The sequence below is a fragment of the Salmo salar genome, chromosome ssa06, assembly GCF_905237065.1.
Source record: "Salmo salar chromosome ssa06, Ssal_v3.1, whole genome shotgun sequence".
Taxonomy (NCBI): Eukaryota; Metazoa; Chordata; class Actinopteri; order Salmoniformes; family Salmonidae; genus Salmo; species Salmo salar.
In genome coordinates this window covers 57,067,785-57,090,620 of record NC_059447.1, presented here as the reverse complement: position 1 = coordinate 57,090,620, position 22,836 = coordinate 57,067,785, and the positions used below count along the sequence as shown (strand labels likewise).

The 22,836-nt window shown below is 41.1% G+C and overlaps 1 protein-coding gene across 1 annotated transcript in view; it reads left to right on the top strand.

Annotated features, from left to right (window-relative positions):
• Positions 1-2,462: 2,462 nt before the first annotated feature.
• The window catches only part of LOC106607687 (collagen alpha-1(XII) chain), a 93,846-nt gene continuing 73,472 nt past the window's right edge, over positions 2,463-22,836 (top strand). The window contains 14 exon segments of the mRNA XM_014204895.2: positions 2,463-2,757; positions 4,371-4,484; positions 10,421-10,537; positions 10,813-10,956; positions 12,338-12,397; positions 13,652-13,851; positions 13,853-13,913; positions 14,080-14,244; positions 14,821-14,994; positions 15,175-15,465; positions 15,580-16,182; positions 17,878-18,156; positions 18,284-18,559; positions 19,482-19,754. Coding sequence (XP_014060370.2) covers positions 4,415-4,484; positions 10,421-10,537; positions 10,813-10,956; positions 12,338-12,397; positions 13,652-13,851; positions 13,853-13,913; positions 14,080-14,244; positions 14,821-14,994; positions 15,175-15,465; positions 15,580-16,182; positions 17,878-18,156; positions 18,284-18,559; positions 19,482-19,754 — 2,713 coding nt within the window. The 5' untranslated portion in view covers positions 2,463-2,757; positions 4,371-4,414.

Sequence of the window (22,836 nt, the reverse complement as noted above, 5' to 3'; positions counted from 1 at the left end):
CAGGACAATATCATGGGAAAATATCATGAGATGCAATTAGCTGTATATTATTTATAAAACAAAATGGGTGATGGGCTATGCATGCACGTTACGAAGTTGAGTAGCAGATAGTGTTTTTCAGACATTTACAGTGGGGGAAAAAAGTATTTGGTCCCCTGCTGATTTTGTACGTTTGCCCACTTACAAAGAAATGGTCAGTCTATAATTTTAATAGGTTTATTTGAACAGTGAGAGACAGAATAACAAAAAAAATCCAGAAAACTGCATGTCAAAAATGTTATAAAATGATTTGCATTTTAATGAGGGAAATAATGATTTGGAGAAGATCAAATACTTAAGGTTTTGAGGCTGACATTTGGCAACTCGAACCTTCAGCTCCCTCCACAGATTTTCTATGGGATTAAGGTCTGGAGACTGGCTAGGCCACTCCAGGACCTTAATGTGCTTCTTCTTGAGCCACTCCTTTGTTGCCTTGGCTGTGTGTTTTGGGTCATTGTCATGCTGGAATACCCATCCACGACCCATTTTCAATGCCCTGGCTGAGGGAAGGAGGTTCTCACCCAAGATTTGACGGTACATGGCCCCGTCCATCGTCCCTTTGATGCGGTGAAATTGTTCTGTCCCTTTAGCAGAAAAACACCCCCAAAGCATAATGTTTCCACCTCCATGTTTGACGGTGGAGATGGTGTTCTTGGAGTCATAGGCAGCATTTCTCCTCCTCCAAACACGGCGAGTTGAGTTGATGTCAAAGAGCTCCATTTTGGTCTCATCTGACCACAACACTTTCACCAGTTGTCCTCTGAGTCATTCAGATGTTCATTGGCAAACTTCAGACGGGCATGTATATTATTCTTGAGCAGGGGGACCTTGCGGGCGCTGCAGGATTTCAGTCCTTCACAGCGTAGTGTGTTACCAATTGTTTTCTTGGTGACTATGGTCCCAGCTGCCTTGAGATCATTGACAAGATCCTCCCATGTAGTTCTGGGCTGATTCCTCACCGTTCTCATGATCATTGCAACTCCACAAGGTGAGATCTTGCATGGAGTCCCAGGCCGAGGGATATTGACAGTTCTTTTGTGTTTCTTCCGTTTGTGAATAATCGCACCAAATGTTGTCACCTTCTCACCAAGCTGCTTGGCGATGGTCTTGTAGCCCATTCCAGCCTTGTGTAGGTCTACAATCTTGTCCCTGACATCCTTGGAGAGCTCTTTGGTCTTGGCCATGGTGGAGAGTTTGGAATCTGATTGATTAATTGCTTCTGTGGACAGGTGTCTTTTTTACAGGTAACAAGCTGAGATTAGGAGCACTCCCTTTAAGAGTGTGCTCCTAATCTCAGCTCGTTACCTGTATAAAAGACACCTGGGAGCCAGAAATATTTCTGATTGAGAGGGGGTCAAATACTTATTTCCCTCATTAAAATGCAAATCAATTTATAACATTTCTGACATGTGTTTTTCTGGATATTTTTGTTATTCTGTCTCTCACTGTTCAAATAAACCTACCATTAAAATTATAGACTGATCCTTTCTTTGTCAGTGGGCAAACGTACAAAATCAGCAGGGGATCCAATACCTTTTTCCCCCACTGTAACTCATGAAATGTAAGTAACGTTTTTTTTTTATGAATTTATTTGCCCAAGGAACCAGCACTGCAGTTTTTTTTTGCCTGAGCATTTTGCCTCTTGAGTCACTAGAGGGCTATGTCTTCAAGGGAATGGATTGGATCTCACATTATGATAGGTCTATGGTCAGGTAACTGAATTCTGTCATATAAAATACTTTAAACGTGACGATCTCTTTTCATTCCATTAACATGTCAATTATCAACAAAATGTTCATTTGGAAAAGTTATTCTTCCAAATGATCTGTAGGGCTATAATCTATATGTATTTCTTAGATGAGGGTTTATTAGACTACTCCAATAGCCTATTTTTGAAAGGCAGGACAAAAGGTTTGTTTTATCTTGGAATAGGCTTTCTTAATTCAGTTAGGCCTATCAATTCACTTTTTATTTCACAGAGAAGAAGGAACCAGGACAGAAAGCATCACCCTTTCCCCATGCCTTGCCTGTATAATTCTGATTGGACTGTTAAGAATTTATTGACATTTTCTGAGTTGAATCCAAAGACCTATTAAATACTTCAATAACATAATACGTTTATAAATATTTATCTACTGACATAAAGCACATTAAATTAAAAGGACATGGTTACTGACTCTTAAACTTGGTCACTTAATAAATGCTATTGGGCTGTTGAAGAATTTTCCATTGTTCCATTGTCAAAAAAAAAAAAAAATGGCTTAACGGCTGCCAGTAAAACATCTCCTGGTTTCCAAACGCAGATGCTATCCCTTTAATTTGCAGTGGACTTGTGGATACAGCACATAGAGGGGCATCATTGCAAAGGAATGCAGAAAACTATGCAAAGTTTCCAAAAGTAATCCCCACACTTTGAGAGGCTGCATATGTCAATCCATGGCAGGGTTCCATGCTTGCTGGCTGTCGTAAGAGCCTACGATGTAAAAGGGAGAGTTGGGAACAGCCCCCTATTAAGTAGCAGATTGTGTAGAGTCTTCCCACTTGGAAAAAGGCTTCTTATCTGGGACCTCCGCAAGAGGAGCACTGAGTTTTCGTCTGTGCTTAGGCTACTTGATTCTTCTCAAGTGAAACTTTTATCCATCATTAGGCAGAAGAGGCATATCCAAAGAGGCTTTACTTTTTTATATTCTGAGACGAGAGAAAACATCATTTCCACAGGTCAGTATTGAATTAATTGAATATGGATTGGACTATTGCTTAGGCTATCTGAGAGGAAGATGAGGAGAGTGAGGTGAGTTGTGGTCATCCGGAGAGACCAAGGAATTAGGCTAGGGTATCCCAAGATTGGGCTCTGGGCAAGTATTTTAGCATTTGCCTATTGTTCATTTGCCTTATTATCATCACGGTGTCATGTTGGTTTGAAATTAAGTATACCCATAATTATCACCCAACAACCATGACGTAAATGCCGTGCGTGTTGGAATATTTGACTGCTTCTTCGTGTAATAATGTATGTGATGTAAAGTAGAATTTAACTTGAGAAGAAAGAACATATTGATAACTTGGTAGCGTATTCAGTTTTCGCTATAACACTTAGATTAACATGCAATGCTGGATAAAGACGGTCAAGTTTTTGGAATCGATTGCTCTATCAGCAGAAGAGTGATGGCCAGTAGCCTGCACCTGGCGCACCTGCATTCTGGCGCCTTTGAACCTTTTATTTGGATTTTGTGTTGGGAGACCACGGAATGCTATGCATTGTGTTTTCATAGGGTTTGTACAAGTTTGTGAAAGTTATGCTTTTTGTGTCTTGCTAGTGAGACACAGCATTCCTATCTCCATCAATTCTAATGTATTCCTCAAGGCACGTTTTGACCTACAAGGGACTATTTTCCATTTGTAGCTGTGCATTTAAACCGCATTGAAAGTTGATTGTGAGTTTTTGAGGATATTTTAATGCTATTTAAGATGGAACAATATGTTAATTTATAAAGCCAATGCAGTTGGACGATCAATGGTCTTGCCTTTTGTCTTTGAATTAACTATGACACTCTTTGAGAGTGGGTATCATAAGTATCCCCTCCCTTGGATTTTTTCACATTCTGTTGCTGAACAAAGTGGGAATTGAAATGTATTTATTGAGATTTATTTTCCATTGATCTACACAAAATACTCCATAATGTTAAAGTGAAAATAAAAATTCAATAATAAAAAAAGGAATGAAAAATTTAACACCTGGATAGTGCAATATATGCCCAGTGTTCTTTTAAAAATTCTTCAAGCTCCGTCAAAGTGTTAAGGGATCATAGATTTTCAAGCAGATTGAAACAGTATTTCACCAGAGTGAGTCCATGTAATTTATGTGATTTGCTAAGACAAATTTTACTCCTGAACAAATTTAGGCTCGCCTAAAAAAGGAGTGAATACTTTGGCAATATTTTAGTTATTAAATCTTTATTAATTTGTTAACATTTGTATAATTTTCCTTTCACTTTGACATTATGGAGTATTTTGTTTAGATCAATGACAAAAAATCACAACTAAATTTAAATCAAACCCACTTTGTCACACAACAGAAAATCTAAGGGGGGTGAATACTTATGATATAATACCCACTGTATGTATAAGAGTAGGCTATTGGATGATAGGACATCTGCGAAAAGGTACAAAAATGAATGCACTCACTACCCGTAAGTCGCTCTGGATAAGAGCGTCTGCTAAATGACTAAAATGTCAAATGTAAATGTTGCTTGTGGTCATTAAAGGTAGACTGTGTGTTGAAGGATGGCACATTGCTGAGATCCTTGTGTAATTGCCCGTGCCTTTTGTAGCCTCATTCATGTTCTGCTGAGCCAGAGAGAGAGAGCGAGTCGAAATGAAGATAAGGCTGTCTCTGGCAGCGGCTGCCTTCCTTGCAGTGCTACTATCCTCCGTCGAGGCCCAAGGTAAAGTTACCCCTCACCCGCTGTCCTGTCCTCCCTCCTCCCCTCCAATGTTCCTACTGTTAATTAAACACATCTGATCCGAATGAAAAATGTGCAGCCGCCCCCCCTCTCTCTGTAGCTAGTTGTATCCGTTTTTAAGCTCCTCATGGTGCAATTACAATACTTTCACCAATGCATTTTTATTTTATGAATAAATGTTTGCTGAAATAAAATGTCTACAGTATTTGTATCTCATGTAGCCCTTTGCCTATAGGCCTATTTCATCGGTAGGCCTATGGATTCTTGTATTTTTTGTTGTGTTTGAATAGGTTGGCTATTTCATTTGTCTTTTGATCCAATTTTCTCTGCCTATTAATTGTGACAGGTTGAATCAACTCAAACAAGTAGCCTAGGGTAGGTAGGCTAACCTTTTACTTGGTCGTCACTAGTTACCACAGCCACAAAGTCTTACTTCTCACTAAACCCTGCCTATTTCTAAAATGTATGTTCTTAATATCTGGTTTGAAACCTAACCTTAACCATAACCACACTGATAACCTTATGCCTAACTCTAACCTTAAATTAAGACCAAAAAGCACATTTTTGTTGTCATGAATTTTTACAATAGCCAATTCTGGCTTTGTGGCTGTGGTAACTAGTGACAACCTCTATACTTCCAAACATCACACTTTAAACTTTTGAGTAGCCTTGAAACAGTTTATGGAATGCACAATTATATTTTTTAATCTAAAACTGGTTCAAATTGATTTTTTAAAATCTAAAAGTTCAAAGTGGAACAAGCCCCATCATACACTCTTAGGAAAAAGGGTTCCTAAAGGGTTTTGCGACTGTCCCCATAGGATAACCCTTTTTTTGTTCCAGGTATAACTTTTTGGGGTTCCATATAGAACCCTCTGTGGAAGGGTTCTACCTGGAACCAAAAGTGGTTCTTCAAAGGGTTCTCCTATGGGGACAGCCGAATAACCCTTTTTGGTTCTAGATAGCACCTTTTCTTCTAATAGTGTAGCAGGCTAGTCTGGAAATTAGTGAAGGGGCGACTCCCTAAGCATGATAGTTGTAGTGAAGTCATTCTTGCGCTAGGAGGGGCACTTGCTTGATATTTTTTTTTATAGGACTTTGTCATCAGTACCTAGTTCCTCTAGCAGGCCCAACTCTCTGGTGAAGGGAAGAAATCTGTTCAAAAAATAAGTTAAGTAATGATAATGATAAAGAAGCCAGATAATGATAAAGGAGCCAGATAATGATAAAGGAGCCAGATAATGATAAAGGAACCAGGCAATAATAAAGGAGCTAGGTAATGATAAAGGAGCTAGGTAATGATGAATGAACTAGGTAATGATGAAAGAGCTAGGTAATGATAAAGGAACTAGGTAATGATAAAGTAACTAGGTAATGATGAAGGAACTAGGTAATGATGAAGGAACTAGGTAATGATAAAGGAACTAGGTAATGATAAGGGGCTAGGTAATATGATAAAGGAACTAGGTAATGATAAAGGCGCTTGGTAATTATAAAGAAGCTAGGTAATGATAAAGGAGTTAGGTAATGATGAAGGAACTAGGTAATGATAAAGGAACTAGGTAATGATAAAGTCACAAGTTAATGATAAAGGAACTAGGTAATGATGAAGGAACTAGATAATGATGAAGGAACTAGGTAATGATGAAGGAACTAGGTAATGATAAAGGAGCTAGGTAATGATAAAGGAGCTAGGCAATGATAAAGGAGCTACAGTAGGCAACGATAAAGGAGCTAGGTAGTGATAAAGGAGCTAGGTAATGATAAAGGAGTTAGGTGTGGATGAAGGAACTAGGTAATGATAAAGTAACAAGTTAATGATAAAGGAACTAGGTAATGATGAAGGAACTACGTAATGATAAAGGAACTAAGTAATGATGAAGGAACTAGGTAATGATGAAGGAACTAGATAATGATAAAGGAGCTAGGTAATGATAAAGGAGCTAGGTAATGATAAAGGGGTTAGGTAATGATAAAGGCGCTTGGTAATGATAAAGGCGCTAGGTAATGATAAAGGAGCTACGTAATGATAAAGGAACTAGGTCATGATAAAGGAACTAGGTAATGATAAAGGAGTTAGGTAATGATAAAGAACCTACAGTAGGTAATGATAAAGGAACGAGGTAATGATAATGGAAGGTACAGTAGATAATGATAAAGGAGCTAGGTAATGATAAAGGAGCTAGGTAATGATAAAGGAACTAGGTAATGATAATGGAGCTAGGTAATGATAAAGGAGCTAGGTAATGATTAAAGGAACTAGGTAATGATAAAGGAGCTGGGTAATCAAATCAAATTTTATTTGTAACGAAAACGCTCATCCTGAGGCGGTGCTCCTAGTGGCCAGGGACTTTAATGTAAGGAAACTTAAATCAGTTTTACCTCATTTCTATCAGCATGTTAAATGTGCAACCAGAGGGAAAAAAATTCTAGACCACCTTTACTCCATACACAGAGACGCTTACACAGCTCTCCTCTCGCCCTCCATTTGGAAAATCTGACCATAACTTCATCATGATAAAGGAACTAGGTAATGATTAAGAAACTAGGTAATGATAAAGGAGCTATGTCATGATAAAGGAGCTAGGTCATGATAACGGAGCTAGGTAATGATAATGGAAGGTACAGTAGATAATGATAAAGGAACTAGATAATGATAAAGGAGCTAGGTAATGATAATGGAAGGTACAGTAGATAATGATAAAGGAACTAGGTAATGATAAAGGAGCTAGGTAATGATAATGGAAGGTACAGTAGATAATGATAAAGGAACTAGATAATGATAAAGGAGCTAGGTAATGATAATGGAAGGTACAGTAGATAATGATAAAGGAACTAGGTAATGATAAAGGAGCTAGGTAATGATAATGGAAGGTACAGTAGATAATGATAAAGGAACTAGATAATGATAAAGGAGCTAGGTAATGATAATGGAAGGTACAGTAGATAATGATAAAGGAACTAGATAATGATAAAGGAGCTAGGTAATGATAATGGAAGGTACAGTAGATAATGATAAAGGAACTAGGTAATGATAAAGGAGCTAGGTAATGATAATGGAAGGTACAGTAGATAATGATAAAGGAAATAGATAATGATAAAGGAGCTAGGTAATGATAATGGAAGGTACAGTAGATAATGATAAAGGAACTAGATAATGATAAAGGAGCTAGGTAATGATAATGGAAGGTACAGTAGATAATGATAAAGGAACTAGGTAATGATAAAGGAGCTAGGTAATGATAATGGAAGGTACAGTAGATAATGATAAAGGAACTAGATAATGATAAAGGAGCTAGGTAATGATAATGGAAGGTACAGTAGATAATGATAAAGGAACTAGATAATGATAAAGGAGCTAGGTAATGATAATGGAAGGTACAGTAGATAATGATAAAGGAACTAGGTAATGATAAAGGAGCTAGGTAATGATAATGGAAGGTACAGTAGATCATGATAAAGGAACTAGATAATGATAAAGGAGCTAGGTAATGATAATGGAAGGTACAGTAGATAATGATAAAGGAACTAGGTAATGATAAAGGGGCTAGGTAATGATGAAGGAACTAGGTAATAATACAGGAACTAGGTAATGATAAAGGAGCTAGGTAAAACAATTAAGTGAAGGAAGTAACGATCAAGTAAGTAGAGATCAAGTAAAAATGAACCGAGAACTCAATTGTCTCCTCTTTCATTTGGAGAAAAGGGGGGCTTGATTTTCCTTCTTGTGTTCTTTTTCTGTCTGATGGAACAGAAAGACAAAATATGAGTGTCTCTAAAATGATTTTCCAAAAACGGAGAAAAAACATTCTTCAGAAGCTTCCATGACCATTCATATAGATTACAGATTACAGCACTGCCTTCTTCTCATTAAATCAGGCTATAATCAGGCTATAATATTCTGTTAGCATATCATATAGACCCCGTATTTTTTAAGAGAAGGCCTCTCTTTTTAGGAGACTGTAGCCTACACACTCGGACCTTGATGACCAGAACTAGAGGTCACAAACAGAGGTCATAGTAGAACCCCACCCCCACATTGGTATGTTCCTTGTTGAATGGCTTGACATGTTGAGACCAGGATGCTCACTGACCAAATCTTGAACTACTTGGAGAAACCAGAAACGAAGAGAAAGAGTCATAACTCCAACAAAACTTTTTGGCTCGTCGTTGAGGTTTGTGTGTGTGTGTTTGCGTGTGTTTGTGTGTGCATGCCTTTGTGGACTGTGTGTACATGCGCGTATGCCTGTGCTTGCTTGTGGTGTGTGTGCTTTAATGAAGAGCTTCGTAACAAGGAAAATGTGGGTAGTACTGTATGGTTTTGATGGGTCCATTTGGAAACAGAGAAGGAGCAGACCATGGCCCTTGAGTTGATCTGCCAGGTTGGTGGTTCTCATTTTTGATATCCTGTACTGGACAAGCTTCGCTCAGGTCATTTGCTGTGCAAATTTGCATTCAATTTGTCCTGAGTCATGGCTTTTCAACAATATTTTAGAATGATATTCTTGATCCCCACCAGCTTCCTTTATTTAGAAAACCCTTATTTAGACTAGAACCCCATACTTACCCTGCTATGCACCACTGCACTATCCACTGACACGTTATCTTGTTATAGTTAATCAACAAGCAGATTCATTTTAAACTACTACACATACGTCTTATCATTTACTGTATTTGTCATTTTAGACATCTTTAGACATTCTGTTATTACTATATAGGCTACTTAAAAGGATACTCGTGGATACCGTTTTTATGTCTCTGCATCAGGTATGAAGGAAGTTAGAGGTAGTTTCTCAAGCCAATGCTAACTAGCGTTAGCACAATGACTGGAAATCTATGGTATCTACTAGCATGCTAGCAGTTACCATAGACTTCCAGTCATTGCGCTAACGCTAGTTAGCAACTTCCTTCAAACTGCCCACGGAGACATACAAATGGTATCCATGGGTTCATCTGACTCTGGGGAAGTAGATAATGGCCTTCACTGCCAAAGGCACCCCTTTAATACTTTACTCTTGTTAATGCTGTTTTCTCTTAATAGCCTAACTTACTTACCCATCCCCCAACAGACGAATATCATTTAAAAATATTTCTAAAATATGTTCTCTGGTCTGTCTTGTACATGGAAACTTTTGTCCGGTTCCATAAGTTGTTACAAACAACTTTTCATGTACATGTGCATGATCTTCAGACAGTCCATTCACTGTGACCGATCACATTTATGGTTTGTTTTGCTTTTCTATTTGATTTGTGTTTTTCGAATGTATTTTTTCATTGTGGATTCTCACTACTCAGCGCTAGAGGGGTTGGAAAAGATGTACCCAATGGTCTTAAATGGCGTTGTGTATTCTTTTAAGAGGTTTGCAATGGATGGGAGTCATACACATGGGTCAATCAAAGGAAACAATGTGCTGAAGGCTATGTATAACTACATGTTGGCCTTTACACAACCATGTTATATAAGGTATGAGAAGACTCCATTGTAAAATCCATTTCCACAAAGTTTTATGAAAGGTGTATGTTTTTGTCGATTTACTCAGTTTAGGCATGACCTTATCAGCATGCAAAATGTTAGTTAGTCAATGTAAACAAAAGTAATTGTGCCCTTGGATATTTTTTTTGCCACCCTTTTTTTATTCTCCTTACTATATTGTATGTGCTTGAGTTGTTGACTGTGGTCGGACAGACATGGTCGGACAGCTCAAACGAATGTCATTTTTCTCCAAAATGACTGCTCGCGTCTCAAATGTTATGTTGCCTTGTTGTCACCTCTTGCTGTTTGCCCCAACAATGAATAGGATAACTTCAACCTTGAAGTGTTGATTGTTGGGATATGTGTTACCTACACCTTATGTTTTATCATAAATACACTTATTTTGCAAAAGCTGGAACTAACATCTGCAACTTTTTTTTCACAGTTGAACCACCTTCAGACTTGAGATTTAAGATTTTAAATGAGAACACAGTACAAATGACATGGAATGTTCCACTAACACGGATAGAGGGATTCAAGATACAAGTGGCCTCAGACACAGGTGGGTGGTCTGTTTTTCTGCAGGTCATCTCTCTCAACTTCACTACCTTTACTGCAACATTACCTGTGTAGTTTACAACAAGCAATCACTGCCATTGACATGACAAAACACCTACATTTCCTGTTTTCACCAATTCATTATGGGATCCACATATTAAACATTTCATGCACTGAACTCCTAAGATTGTTAAGGCATAAATTGCTTGATTTTGAGATTCAGAATTGTTCATTTCCCTAACCCTTAATTTTTAACTTGGTACTGTATTATTTCCATAGACGAACCAACAAAACATGTATCCCTCCCTGCCACTGCCACTGAGACCTCCATCACGGATTTGACGCCAGACATGGACTATGTAGTAACAATCATTGCATACTCTGGATCAGAGGAAAGTTTGCCCATCTCAGGACAGCTCACAAGTGAGTCGTTTACTATCACATCTTATGTAGACTATACTGATGAATGAAGAGAGTCACTGACGGTCACAGCCACTTGTTTAGTCTACTAGTGATTGATTCAGACTAGAGAGAGGAATGACACTGAATTACTGCATGGCATTTATCATAGAGACTGCATCCCAAATGACACCCTATTCCCTATACAGTGTACTATTTTTTTTACCAGAGCCCTGCGGGCCCTGGTCAAAAGTAGTGCACTTTATATGGAATATGATGCCTTTTGGGACACACCCCGCCCCCAGCCTCTTATTTCAAAACAAATTGTATTTGTCCCATACCGTGAAATGTTTACATAAGAGCCCTTTCCCAACAATGCAGTTTAAAAGTAAGAAAATGATCAAATAGATAAAAAGAAAATAGTAACACACTAAAATAACAATAACGAGGATATATACAGGCTATATACTAGGAGTACCAGTACCAAGTTAGTGTACTGGGATACAAGGTAGTTGGGGTGATTGATTGACATATAAGTAGGGGGTAAAAAGCAGAAAGTCCAGGTAGCTGTTCAATTAACTGTTCAGCAGTCTTATGGCTTTGAGGTAGTAGCTGTTCAGGAGCCTTTTGGTCCCAGACTTGGCACTCTGGTGCCACTTGCCGTGCGGTAGCTGAGAGAACAGACCGTGACCGTGACTTGGTTGGCTGGAGTCTTTGACAATTTCTAGGGCCTTCTGACACCGCCTGGTATAGAGGTCCTGGATGGCAGGGAGCTCAGCACCAGTGATGTACTGAGCCATACACGCTAGCCTCTGTAGTGCCTTGCGGTCGGATGCTGAGCACTTGCCATATCAAGCGGTGATGCAGCCAGTCAAGTTGCTCTCAATGGTGCAACTGTATAACTTTTTGAGGATTTAGTCTAGTGGTGAATGATTCCAAATGTATAGAAAGAGGAATGACAATCCATGGCCCTAACACAGAGGCAACCCCCCTCCCAACCCCCCTCTAACAGTGATTAAAGTATGCTGTAATGTAATATGAACTGCTTGGTGGGGAAGCCTCTTTGGCACCGGTCCTTAGTTCTGATGCTAGAGTCCTAAGCAGCCCAGTCCGGGTCTTAAGAGATTACTGAGAAAACTGCCGTAACTAATTGCATCAGTCCATTATAATTTGGGAGCTGGCTTCGCCTGCCTGCTCGTTGTGACCCCTAGTGGATTTGATCTTATTAGAGACAACCTCATCAAATATATACACAAAGTATATCTTTATGTATAAATTGTAGAATACATTTTTTTCCCATGCTACTAGTTGACTCTTTCACATTAAGGTGTTGTGGGTAAGGTTAAATATATTTATTCATTTTTTTGACTCACATTGTTCTTTTGTCTCGTTGCTTGTGTTTCAGTCCAATCAAGTGGCACAGCACAAGGAGGTCCCAGGAAACCACAGGTCACAGCCTCAGTCAGTAAGTACATTGCCTCACTGGCCTTTTCTTTTTCTGACACTTAACAGTTAACAACATTTTCCAGTTTGTTCATAGGCTACAGTCTTTTTTTTATTTCTCTTATTGTGCCTGGTCTCTTTCCATTGGTGTGTGGTCGACAGCACAGTAGAGGGAGTTTCCACATATTATTCTATTCAATGCCCCATTGTATAGCCCAATCAGTTTTTTTTACTATATAAATCTCGCAAATATTGATCATAACGTTGCTGCCTGTCATAGTCAGGCTGTCAATCATGCTAAGTGAAGGAGTTTGCAGTGTGGGGGTCAGTGGTGTGGAGCTAACACCTGTGTCAGGACGCTGGACCTCTGGTGCTGGAGCGAAAGAGTACACAGCCAGGTTGAGAAAAGTGGAAACCATTACAGATACAGCTCTTTACAAGAGCACTGTGGCCTCCCCCCAGATGATGCATGCTTACTGCTACTTGGGAAAACCTCTCTCTCAGACTTTATTTCTATCCAGAAGGCATACCTGGAAAATACCCTCCAGGTAACCCCCTATTCACCCACTGTACCTTCACTGTACCTTTCGTAGTGTTCCCAAAGACTGTACCCACTATGAGGGCTTATATCTCAAAGTATCACCCTAATAGTTTGTATAAACATTTGAGCTGGATGTGGCTGCTGGGCTTATATCAATCTGATTATTCTTGACTGCACTGTTGATGCCACTATCCCTAACCCGGTATCTGGTCTAGTGAGGATGGTGAATGACATCCAGCCTGTCAAATAAAAGTCTAATGAAGAGCCTGATGAATACAGTGCTGATTTTTGGTAGTGACAATGGTATTCTGTCAAAAGGGATGGCAATAACATCAACATTTTTATTGCATTCTTTCTTAGTCACCTTAGGGTCCTCTCTGAGCATTTGCATTTGCCAATAAGAAATATGAATTGATATTCCATAGTTCCTGTCTAGTATATGAGTGTTAAGAGGGTAGTTTTCCTTGTTTTCTTCATACAATAATGTTAAAACGGTGGACCAAAGTTTGCACCTGGAGGCTACTTTCATTGTTCACTGTATATTTTTGCCCAATGGCACTCTTCACATTGTTTTCTTTGGTCAATGATATCGCTATCTGGGACTTATAAAGCTACGGAAACAGGACATGCTTCTCTTCAGCTCAAATAATTTGCCTCTCCCATTTTTTCCAGTGTATGCTACTTTTTTTCATTTTCATTCTTCTCTCCTTCTCTCTACCACTCCTTCTCTCCCAGAGTGTTCATTCAGTGCCGTCACAGATTTGGTGTTCCTGGTTGATGGTTCATGGAGCGCTGGAAGAGACTTTAAATACATCCGTAACTTCATCTCCGCCATGGCGGGTGCCTTTGAGATTGGGGAGGACAAGACCAGGGTGGGCGTGGTCCAGTACAGCACTGATACCAAGACAGAGTTTAACCTCAACCAGCACGTGAAATGGGGCTGAACTCCTCAGAGCCATCAACACACTGCCTTACAAGGGTGGCAACACCATGACAGGTACTTACCCATCCCGTGTACAGTACCTGGCTATACAATACACAATCATAACATAATACTAACTGACAAAGCCGTAGTTCGTCATTAACAACTCTCTTGAGGTTGGTAGAGTGAATCAAATGAACAATGTTACAACCGAAAGGGACGTCATGCCACTTTGTTACAGGTGAGGCCATGGACTATTTGCTGAAAAACACATTTACTGAGGCAAACGGTGCCAGGAAAGGCTTTCCCAAGGTGGCCATGATTATCACAGATGGGAAGTCTCAAGACCCTGTGGAGAACATCGCCAAGAAACTTAAGAACATGGGGGTGGAGATCTTCACCTTGGGTATGTGACTACAGGCTACCTTTCTGTCATCTAACCCTGTTTATGTCTTACTGATACTGCTAATCCTGTCTATATATATTCTATAGTCATGAGAGTAAATTGACCTATTCATATCACAAAGTAAAGGATCCTGAAACCTACAAGTTAGAATGGTATGAAATGTGTTTCACACATTTTTACCATGTTGTCATTCTTTCCAACTGAAGTTATGACATGGCCTGTTGAAAAATGTATATATTCCATAGTGAATCCAGCTGGTTGTTCTTAAAAGTGGAAAAGAAGGAAAGACATCTTGCTTCATTTCATATCTTTATAGATCACTTGTTTTATTCAGTATAAGCTCTCGAACCTGAGAAACTATGCCGCAATTAATTCCTACATTCGTAATCATTTTCATGTGCCGCCATTGACTTTAACAAGGAGTATTTTGACTTTATTGGTTTTAACTATGAATGAGTAAACCTTCTGAAACTGTTGGGAGATCAGAATTACAATGGTGATATGGAACATTTTCCCTAGTTTTTATAAGAGACCATATACATTTTACACCACTTTTTTGTTCTTTGTCCAATTTAGGGATCAAAGGAGCAGATGAGGACGAGCTAAAACAAATGGCTTCAACCCCCTACAGGACCCACGTCTATAATGTTCTCAACTTTGACCTTATCAAAAATGTGCAGAAAGAGCTCATTACCCATGTGTGCTCGGGGGTGGACGATCAACTCAACTCGCTCGTCAGCGGAGAGGAAGGTAAAATGCAGTTTTACGACTCAAATGTTGGAAGTGGTTTTGGCATGGATAACGTTGAAGAAATTATTAGAGATGCATGAATTAATGGGGGTTGATCAAAACTTTTCCAGCTAGGGAGAGGAAGATCATTTCCTAACAAATTCCTGTCGTGATTTCTTTGTTGGGATTGTTCATTTACAGTTATTGAACCAGCATCAAACCTTAGAGTCATGGAGATGGCCTCCAAGTCTATGAGATTGACATGGGACAGTTCCTTTGGTGATGTCTCGGGTTACAAGCTCCAGCTGATCCCCATGATGGCCGGCAGCAAGCGCCAGGAGCTGTACGTTGGCGCCAGCCAGACCTCAGTGATGGTTACGGGCCTGTCTCCAGACACAGAGTACCAGATCAGCCTGTTTGCCCTCAAGGGCCTGACCCCCAGTGAGCCCATCATGACCATGGAGAAGACTGAGCCAGTCAAAGTGTCCGTTGGTGTGTATACTCTACAACAATGTCTTAAAGTCATACTGTATGTCAGTCATTGTTGTAGTCATCCAGTGGCTGATTTTGTCATTACATGACAGATGTTTTTGTGTCCTCTTCTAGAATGTTCTCTTGGAGTAGACGTGCAAGCTGACGTTGTCATTCTGGTCGACGGCTCATACAGTATCGGACTGTCCAACTTCGCTAAAGTCAGAGCTTTCCTGGAGGTGCTGGTGAACTCCTTTGACATCGGACCGGACAAGGTTCAGATCAGCTTGGTTCAGTACAGCAGGGACGCTCACACTGAGTTCTACCTGAACACCCACCACGACATGAGCGCTGTGGTCAATGCCGTCCGGACGTTCCCCTACCGTGGCGGTTCCACCAACACCGGAAGGGCCATGACCTATGTCAGGGAGAAGATCTTCTTGACCAACCGAGGATCGCGGCCAAACGTCCCCCGCGTCACTATCCTCATCACAGACGGGAAGTCGTCCGACTCCTTCAAGGACCCGGCCACCAAGCTGAAGAAAGCAGACGTGGAGATCTTTGCCGTGGGCGTGAAGGACGCTGTGAGGTCTGAACTGGAAGCCATTGCTACCGAGCCTGTGGAGACCCATGTGTACACCGTGGAGGACTTTGACGCCTTCCAGAGGATCTCCAAAGAGCTCACCCAGTCCATCTGCCTGAGGATTGAGCAGGAGCTCCTCAACATCAAGAAGAAAAGTGAGTAGGACCCTCTCTATATCTGCATGATGTAGTTCTTTTTGTTAGTCAGTAAACCCATGCCAACTGTACTCAAGTGAAGATAATGGTTAAAAATAATAGTAATTAGGTGGGTGCTTACATTTGTTGTATTTCACACATGAAATTGCATATCCCACTCCCCCTGAGACACCCTCTGAGAGTAGAGTCAAAGCCAGCGATCAGCCATTATTGATAGCGTCCCTGGAGCAGTTAGGATTAAGTGCCTTGCTCAAGTGCACATCGACATATTTTTCACCTAGCCGGCTCTGGGATTTGAACCAGTGATCTTTCGGTTACTGGCCCAACTCTCCAAACCGCTAGGCTACAGTAAGTAAAAGAATTTCTTAGCTAAATAGAATGTCTTGCAAACAAGAAATATGGGGGACATTTGTGTATGCCATAGATTCTCAATGGAGATAATGGCCCAGCACCCAGTATTTCCAAAGTCTAAGATGTTAATGGAAGTGTCTTAGATACAGTATGTTTGCAATACAAAAATAAATGCTAGCATTCATTGAATTACATAGTAAAAGTAAATCCGTGGCACTTCAATTCGTATGATATGTTACGTTTCGTATGGTATGTATTCATTTGTGGAAGTCCATCATCCATGTGACAAATTACAATTCGTATGATATGTTATGAATTGCAGTTCATACAATATTTTACAAATTGCAATTCGTACAATACGTTATGAATTTTCAAAACGTATGATATGTTACAAATTCCAATTTTTTGCTAGGCTAGGGGTTAGGGTAAAGGGTTAAGGTTAGTGTTAAGGTTAGGTTAGCTAGCATGCTAAGTAGTTGCAAAGTAGCTTGTGATGAGATTCGAACAGTGTGTAAAGTGTGAAGCTAACATCTGGCACAGTATCATACAGCGCCATATGGCAGCAAGCAAGGAGCACAGTTTTCCGATGTATAACTTACATCCGAAACATTAGTCCGTTTTTACGTTTTTGATATCTTGATTTTGAGCAAATAAACATCTTTTGAAATACTATACAGTATACTTGGGTAATTTGATGAATTGTGGCAAAAATGTTCACCTTTTTAAAATGTTTTTTACACTTTATTAATCAATGTAGTTTTGATCAACTGCTTCTATTTGGACAATTCGGAGAGAATAAATCTTGAGAAAATGACTCCCCTCTACCTTGGACTTGTTGGTCCATGACCTGAGAAGTAGAAGAGAAAATCCTAAGAGTGTATACAACATATGCTTGCAATTACATCTGTCACAATACTCTTTTCCAAAGTTATCATCTTCTGTTTAGCAATGTGTTACACACATGTAAAAACTCTTGCTCTCTTAGGGCAGTAAGATGACTTGCATGTGGAAATACAATACCAAATATTAGTCGCTCTGCATTACATGGCCAGTGTATTGCGTAACTCACACAAGGTTTGATTACTCATGATATATTCCTTATATAATAATCTATTATGACAACATAGAGAACTGTACACATACTGTAGAAAACAATACAGAGATTTTCACTAATGGAATAGAGATGTTTGAGTGTTATTGAGGCTCCATCCCAAATGGCACTTGATTCCCTATACAGTGCACTACTTTTGACCAGAGCCCAATGGGAGGCTGGGAATAAGGTGCCTTTTGGGACGCATCCTGAGTGTTGTGACCTAACGCGTAGTCATCTGCCATCTCCTCCAGGCTTACTCCCACCGAGGTCATTAACTTTCTCTGAGGTGGCTGTCAGGAGCTTCAGAGCCACTTGGGAGACTGATGCCCTCAATGTCCTGTCCTACCTGATCCAGTTCAGACCTGCTGCTGACGTCAACGGGGACTTTGTGTCCATATCCTTGCCCGGGGACACGCTCACCACTCTGCTGCCTCACCTCACGCCCCTCACCCACTACGAGGTCAACGTCTTTGCCCAGTACACTGAAGGAGACAGCTTCCCTCTGAATGGATTCGAGACCACACTAGATGGTCAGTACCATCAGACCAACAGATACCAACAGATAAAGAATTTGATGCCAATGCCTTAACTTCTGTTCGAATATTTGTATAACCTCTAAATTCCTTATGACCTCTAATCCCACCATCTTTGTTGCAGAACAAGGACCAGTGCGTAACCTGAGGGTTTCAGAGGAAACGACAGACAGTTTCCGGGTGTCATGGGCGGCAGCGCCAGGGGCGGTGGTACGGTACCGTCTAACCTATGTACCAGTCAGGGGTGACAGCACAAGACTAGAGACAGCCACCGTCGGCGATGAGACCACCATCGTGCTGCCAGAGCTCTTCCCCTTGACAACGTACCGCGTCATGGTGGCTGCAGAGTACCAGTCAGGCACTGGTGCTGAGATGAAGATCGACGGCACCACCAAAGAAGGTGACTAAATCTCTGCTTATGTAACAGGCATCACTGCGCTTGCTTAATAGTATAGCTTACATTCCTGTCCCTCACTGTGCTCGAACTAGGGCTCCTCTGCCTTACAACGTCTTAGCCAATTATGCTATAGAAAAGCTATTTGAGACCTTTCATGCTGGGGACTGAGGCTAGGAATCCTACTCCCTTATACCATCCCTCCAGGGGTGTGAACTGAACATGCCTGCCTTTTGTTTCCAACAAAGTTGACATTTTTTTCAACTTCATGTTCTACTGGGCTAATATTCCACCCAAAATTACTGTGTCATTATATTTTGGCGGGAAGGCATCACAAAGGGGTTGCAGTCTAAGGGGGGATTTTTTCGATGCATACCGGAGGTGTGTTTGCGTTTGTGTGTCCAGTAATGCTGTAGTTTACAGCGTCGGAGCCAACGGAGCAAGGGGAAATAAACAAAAATGTACTCTTATTCACCACGGCAACCACATTCTTCTCAGTGATTATCAGCTCTCAGAGCAGTTAGTGCCCGCGGACGTTCCAGCTCCTTTAAATAAGGCAGCTGTCTACTTCCAGAGCCTTACAAAGGGTAGAACGTATCCCAGCCTGTGCCTCTTTGGCATTCACCACCCAGCTGTTTCAGAGATGGATTTGTGTTTTTTCCTCAATCTTCTTTACAATGTTGCCCTTATTGTGCTATTCACTGCTTACCTTTCCAAAAATCAAAAGGTTTCTGTAATTATATGACTTAAGATTTGCATTAATGAAGACTTGTGGTCTTTCCAATCTGTCTTGTCTAATAACAGACTATAATCAGACTAAATTGGACACCTCAGCTAATTGGTCATATGCCATAGCCTACACACAACAACTTCAACTTTGATTGGCTCCTCATTGACAGCGTGGCTTTTCCCGCCTCTTCTCTCTCAGAGCTGGGATCTCCTCGTGACCTACAGGTCTTTGACAAGACCGTGTCCACCATGAAGCTTTCGTGGGCGGCGGCACCGGGCCGCGTCCTCCAGTACCGTATCAATTTCCGTCCGTCGGCGGGGGGCGAGAAGAAGGAGGTGTCGGTGAAGGGAGGGAACACCAACACCCTTCTGAAGAACCTGCAGCCTGGCACTGAGTACGATCTGGAGGTCAGCGCACGCTACTCCTCTGGCCTAGGAGACCCTCTGGAGGGGAAAGGAGCCACACTGGAAGGTAAAGCAGAGAGTTCCTAAAATTGTTTAATTGGAGTGCAGCTAGAGTGGTGTTTGTGAGACAAGGACGGATCCCAAAAAAACAGTTATTCTCACAAAAATGTATGTAAAGTGAACGGTTTGAACTACAAACTATTATGACCCCACTATGAAAAGCTGTAACTTTCATGAATACGCTCTGCTTTGCTATATAATGTTCACAAACCACACAAAAGTTGTTAGAAGGTAAGGGGTTCGTCTACATAGAAGATCATAGGATATCTGAGGACATAATGTCTATAATACTGTAATAAGCTCACATACACTACCGGTCAACAGTTTTAGAACACCTACTCATTCAAGGGTTTTTCTTTATTGTTACTGTTTTCTACATTGTAGAATAATAGTGAAGACATCAAAACTATGAAATAGCACATATGTAATAATGTAGTAACCAAAAAAGTCTTAAGCAAATCAAAATATATTTACATTTAGCAGACGCTCTTATCCAGAGCGACTTACAGTAGTGAATGCATACATTTCATACATTTTTTTCTCCGTACTGGTCCCCCGTGGGAAACGAACCCACAACCCTGGCGTTGCAAACACCATGCTCTACCAACTGAGCCACACGTGACTGTGTTCTTCAAATCGCCACACTTTGCCTTGATGACAGCGTTGCATACTCTTGGCATTCTCTCAACCAGCTTCACCTGGAATGCTTTGTCAACAGTCTTGAAGAAGTTCCCAAATATGCTGAGCACTTGTTTGCTGCTTTTCCTTCACTCTGCGGTCCGACTCATCCCAAACCATCTCAATTTGGTTGAGGTCGGGGGATTGTGGAGGCCAGGTCATCTGATGCAGCACTCCATCCCTCTCCTTCTTGGTAAAATAGCCCTTACACCGCCTAGAGGTATGTTGGGTCATTGTCCTGTTGAAAAACAAATTATAGTCCCACTAAGCCTAAACCAGATGGGATGGCGTATCACTACAGAATGCTGTGGTAGCCATGCTGGTTAAGTGTGCGTTGAATTCTAAATAAATCACAGATGGTGTCACCAGCAAAGCACCCCCACAACATAACACCTCCTCCTCCATGCTTTATGGTGGGAAATACACATGCAGAGATCATCCGTTCACCCACACCGCGTCTCACAAAGACACGGCGGTTGGAACCAAAAATCTCCAATTCGGAATCCAGACCAAAGGACAAATTTCCACCTGTCTAATGTCCATTGCAACACTTTTTTGGTTACTTTATGATTCCATATGTGTTATTTCATAGTTTTGATGTCCTCACTATCATTCTACAATTTATAAAATAGTACAAATAAGGAAAAATCCTTGAATGAGTAGGTGTTCTAAAACTCTTGACCGGTAGTGTAGCTGCTGTCACAAACTCCACATAGTTGTTACTGACTAGCTGGATATTCATTTCCAACTGAGATTTTTTCTTTCTTCTACTTTTAGCACTCTTATAAATTTGTATCAGGTTTTTGCTTGGCAGACCTTATTTTTCATTGACATTTGTCAATAAAACTCATGAATGCAACCGTTTATGCCAAATGTTGTGTTCTACTTGTAGCCCTGAAAAAAACATGGTATACAACTTCAATGTGAGGCTAAATCTAAGGGCAGAGGAAGCTGATGAATTTCAGCTTTTTCATTGTGGGAATCCCTAGGACCAACTGGGTTGGACAGACAGCAATGAGAGAGAGAGAGACAGCGTCAGCCATCTGGTTTTCCAATAGCTGTTTAAGTCAGCTCAGCTCCATCCCTCTGGATGCTGGAGATCATGTGTGCTTGTGTTTTGGCTGGCGGTCAAGCTGTTTGCCCCAGATCGCTGCCACAATAACACAGCTACTGTATCAGACCCAGTAGTGCTCACCTAGTTCTTTACCTGCCACTGTGGCCCATTTTCAATGGAATGGACTTTGAAGTAGCGTCAGAGCTGACATTTTTTTTACATTTTAGTCATTTAGCAGACGCTCTTATCCAGAGCGACTTACACTAGTGAATGCATACATTTCATACATGTTTTTTATTTATTTTCTGTGCTGGCCCCCCGTGGGAATCGAACCCACAACCCTGGCGTTGCAAACACCATGCTCTACCAACTGAGCTACAGGGAAGGCTATATAAAGCAGAACCACTAGGCTATATTAGACTGTTTTGGCAACAGTCACACATGCAATGCAGTAGGAAGGAGCAAAAGAGGAGTCTTAAACTGAGAACATCTCATCCCTTTTGCCTTTTCCACTAAATCCTTCCCTTTTACATTCATAAAAAAAATACCAAGAGCTTGACGTTAGCCAGCCTTCCTTCTCCAGGCTTTGGACAATGGTGCATATTTGAGTGGACCTTGACTTGGTGTGACTGGGAATGGGCCATGGTCCTTGAACGTGTCTGAGCCTGTCATGGAGGTTGGGCCGACTGGGGAGGTCCCGGGCCCCTGCTGGCTAACTTTCTTCTCTCCTGAGGGACGTGGAGGAGTCGCAGAGTCTCTGAGTTAGTTAGTTCGCTGACACAGCATCTGGGACTCTCTCTGCTTTCACTCACGCCGCCAAGCCGACACACACTGATCACTTTGTGCTGGGCTCCACTGGAAGGCTAGGGACTCAACCACTGGGAAGAACCTATGGTATGTTTCAATTCCCAACTGAAAACAGTGGATTTGGTGTATTGGAATTTCTCCCACTGTAACAATGTTCTGTGAATTCCTAAAACAAAACTGAACCGTAGTGATATATTGTAGAAAGCACGTACTGTAATGATGAATATGTACAGTATCTAGCTGCAAGGCCTCATAAACAGAGCGAAATCCAATAATGTTGGTCCCAGTGAGGTAGTGGGGATTTGGAGTAATGTTGACCAGGGGAGTCCATGTTGCGATTATTTGTCAGGCCCTATGCCTGGACGCCCTTAAGGGGTAGTGGACCCTCGCCCTGCTCAGGCCTGCGTCCCAAATGGCACCCTTGTGCACTGTATAGGAAGTAGGGTGCAATTTTGGCCGTACCCTAGGCTTGTCGATGGGGGTGGCCGTTTCTGTGGAGCATCCAGTTTGGCCAGCAACACACTCCAGCAGAGCTCCAGTCCCAATTGGG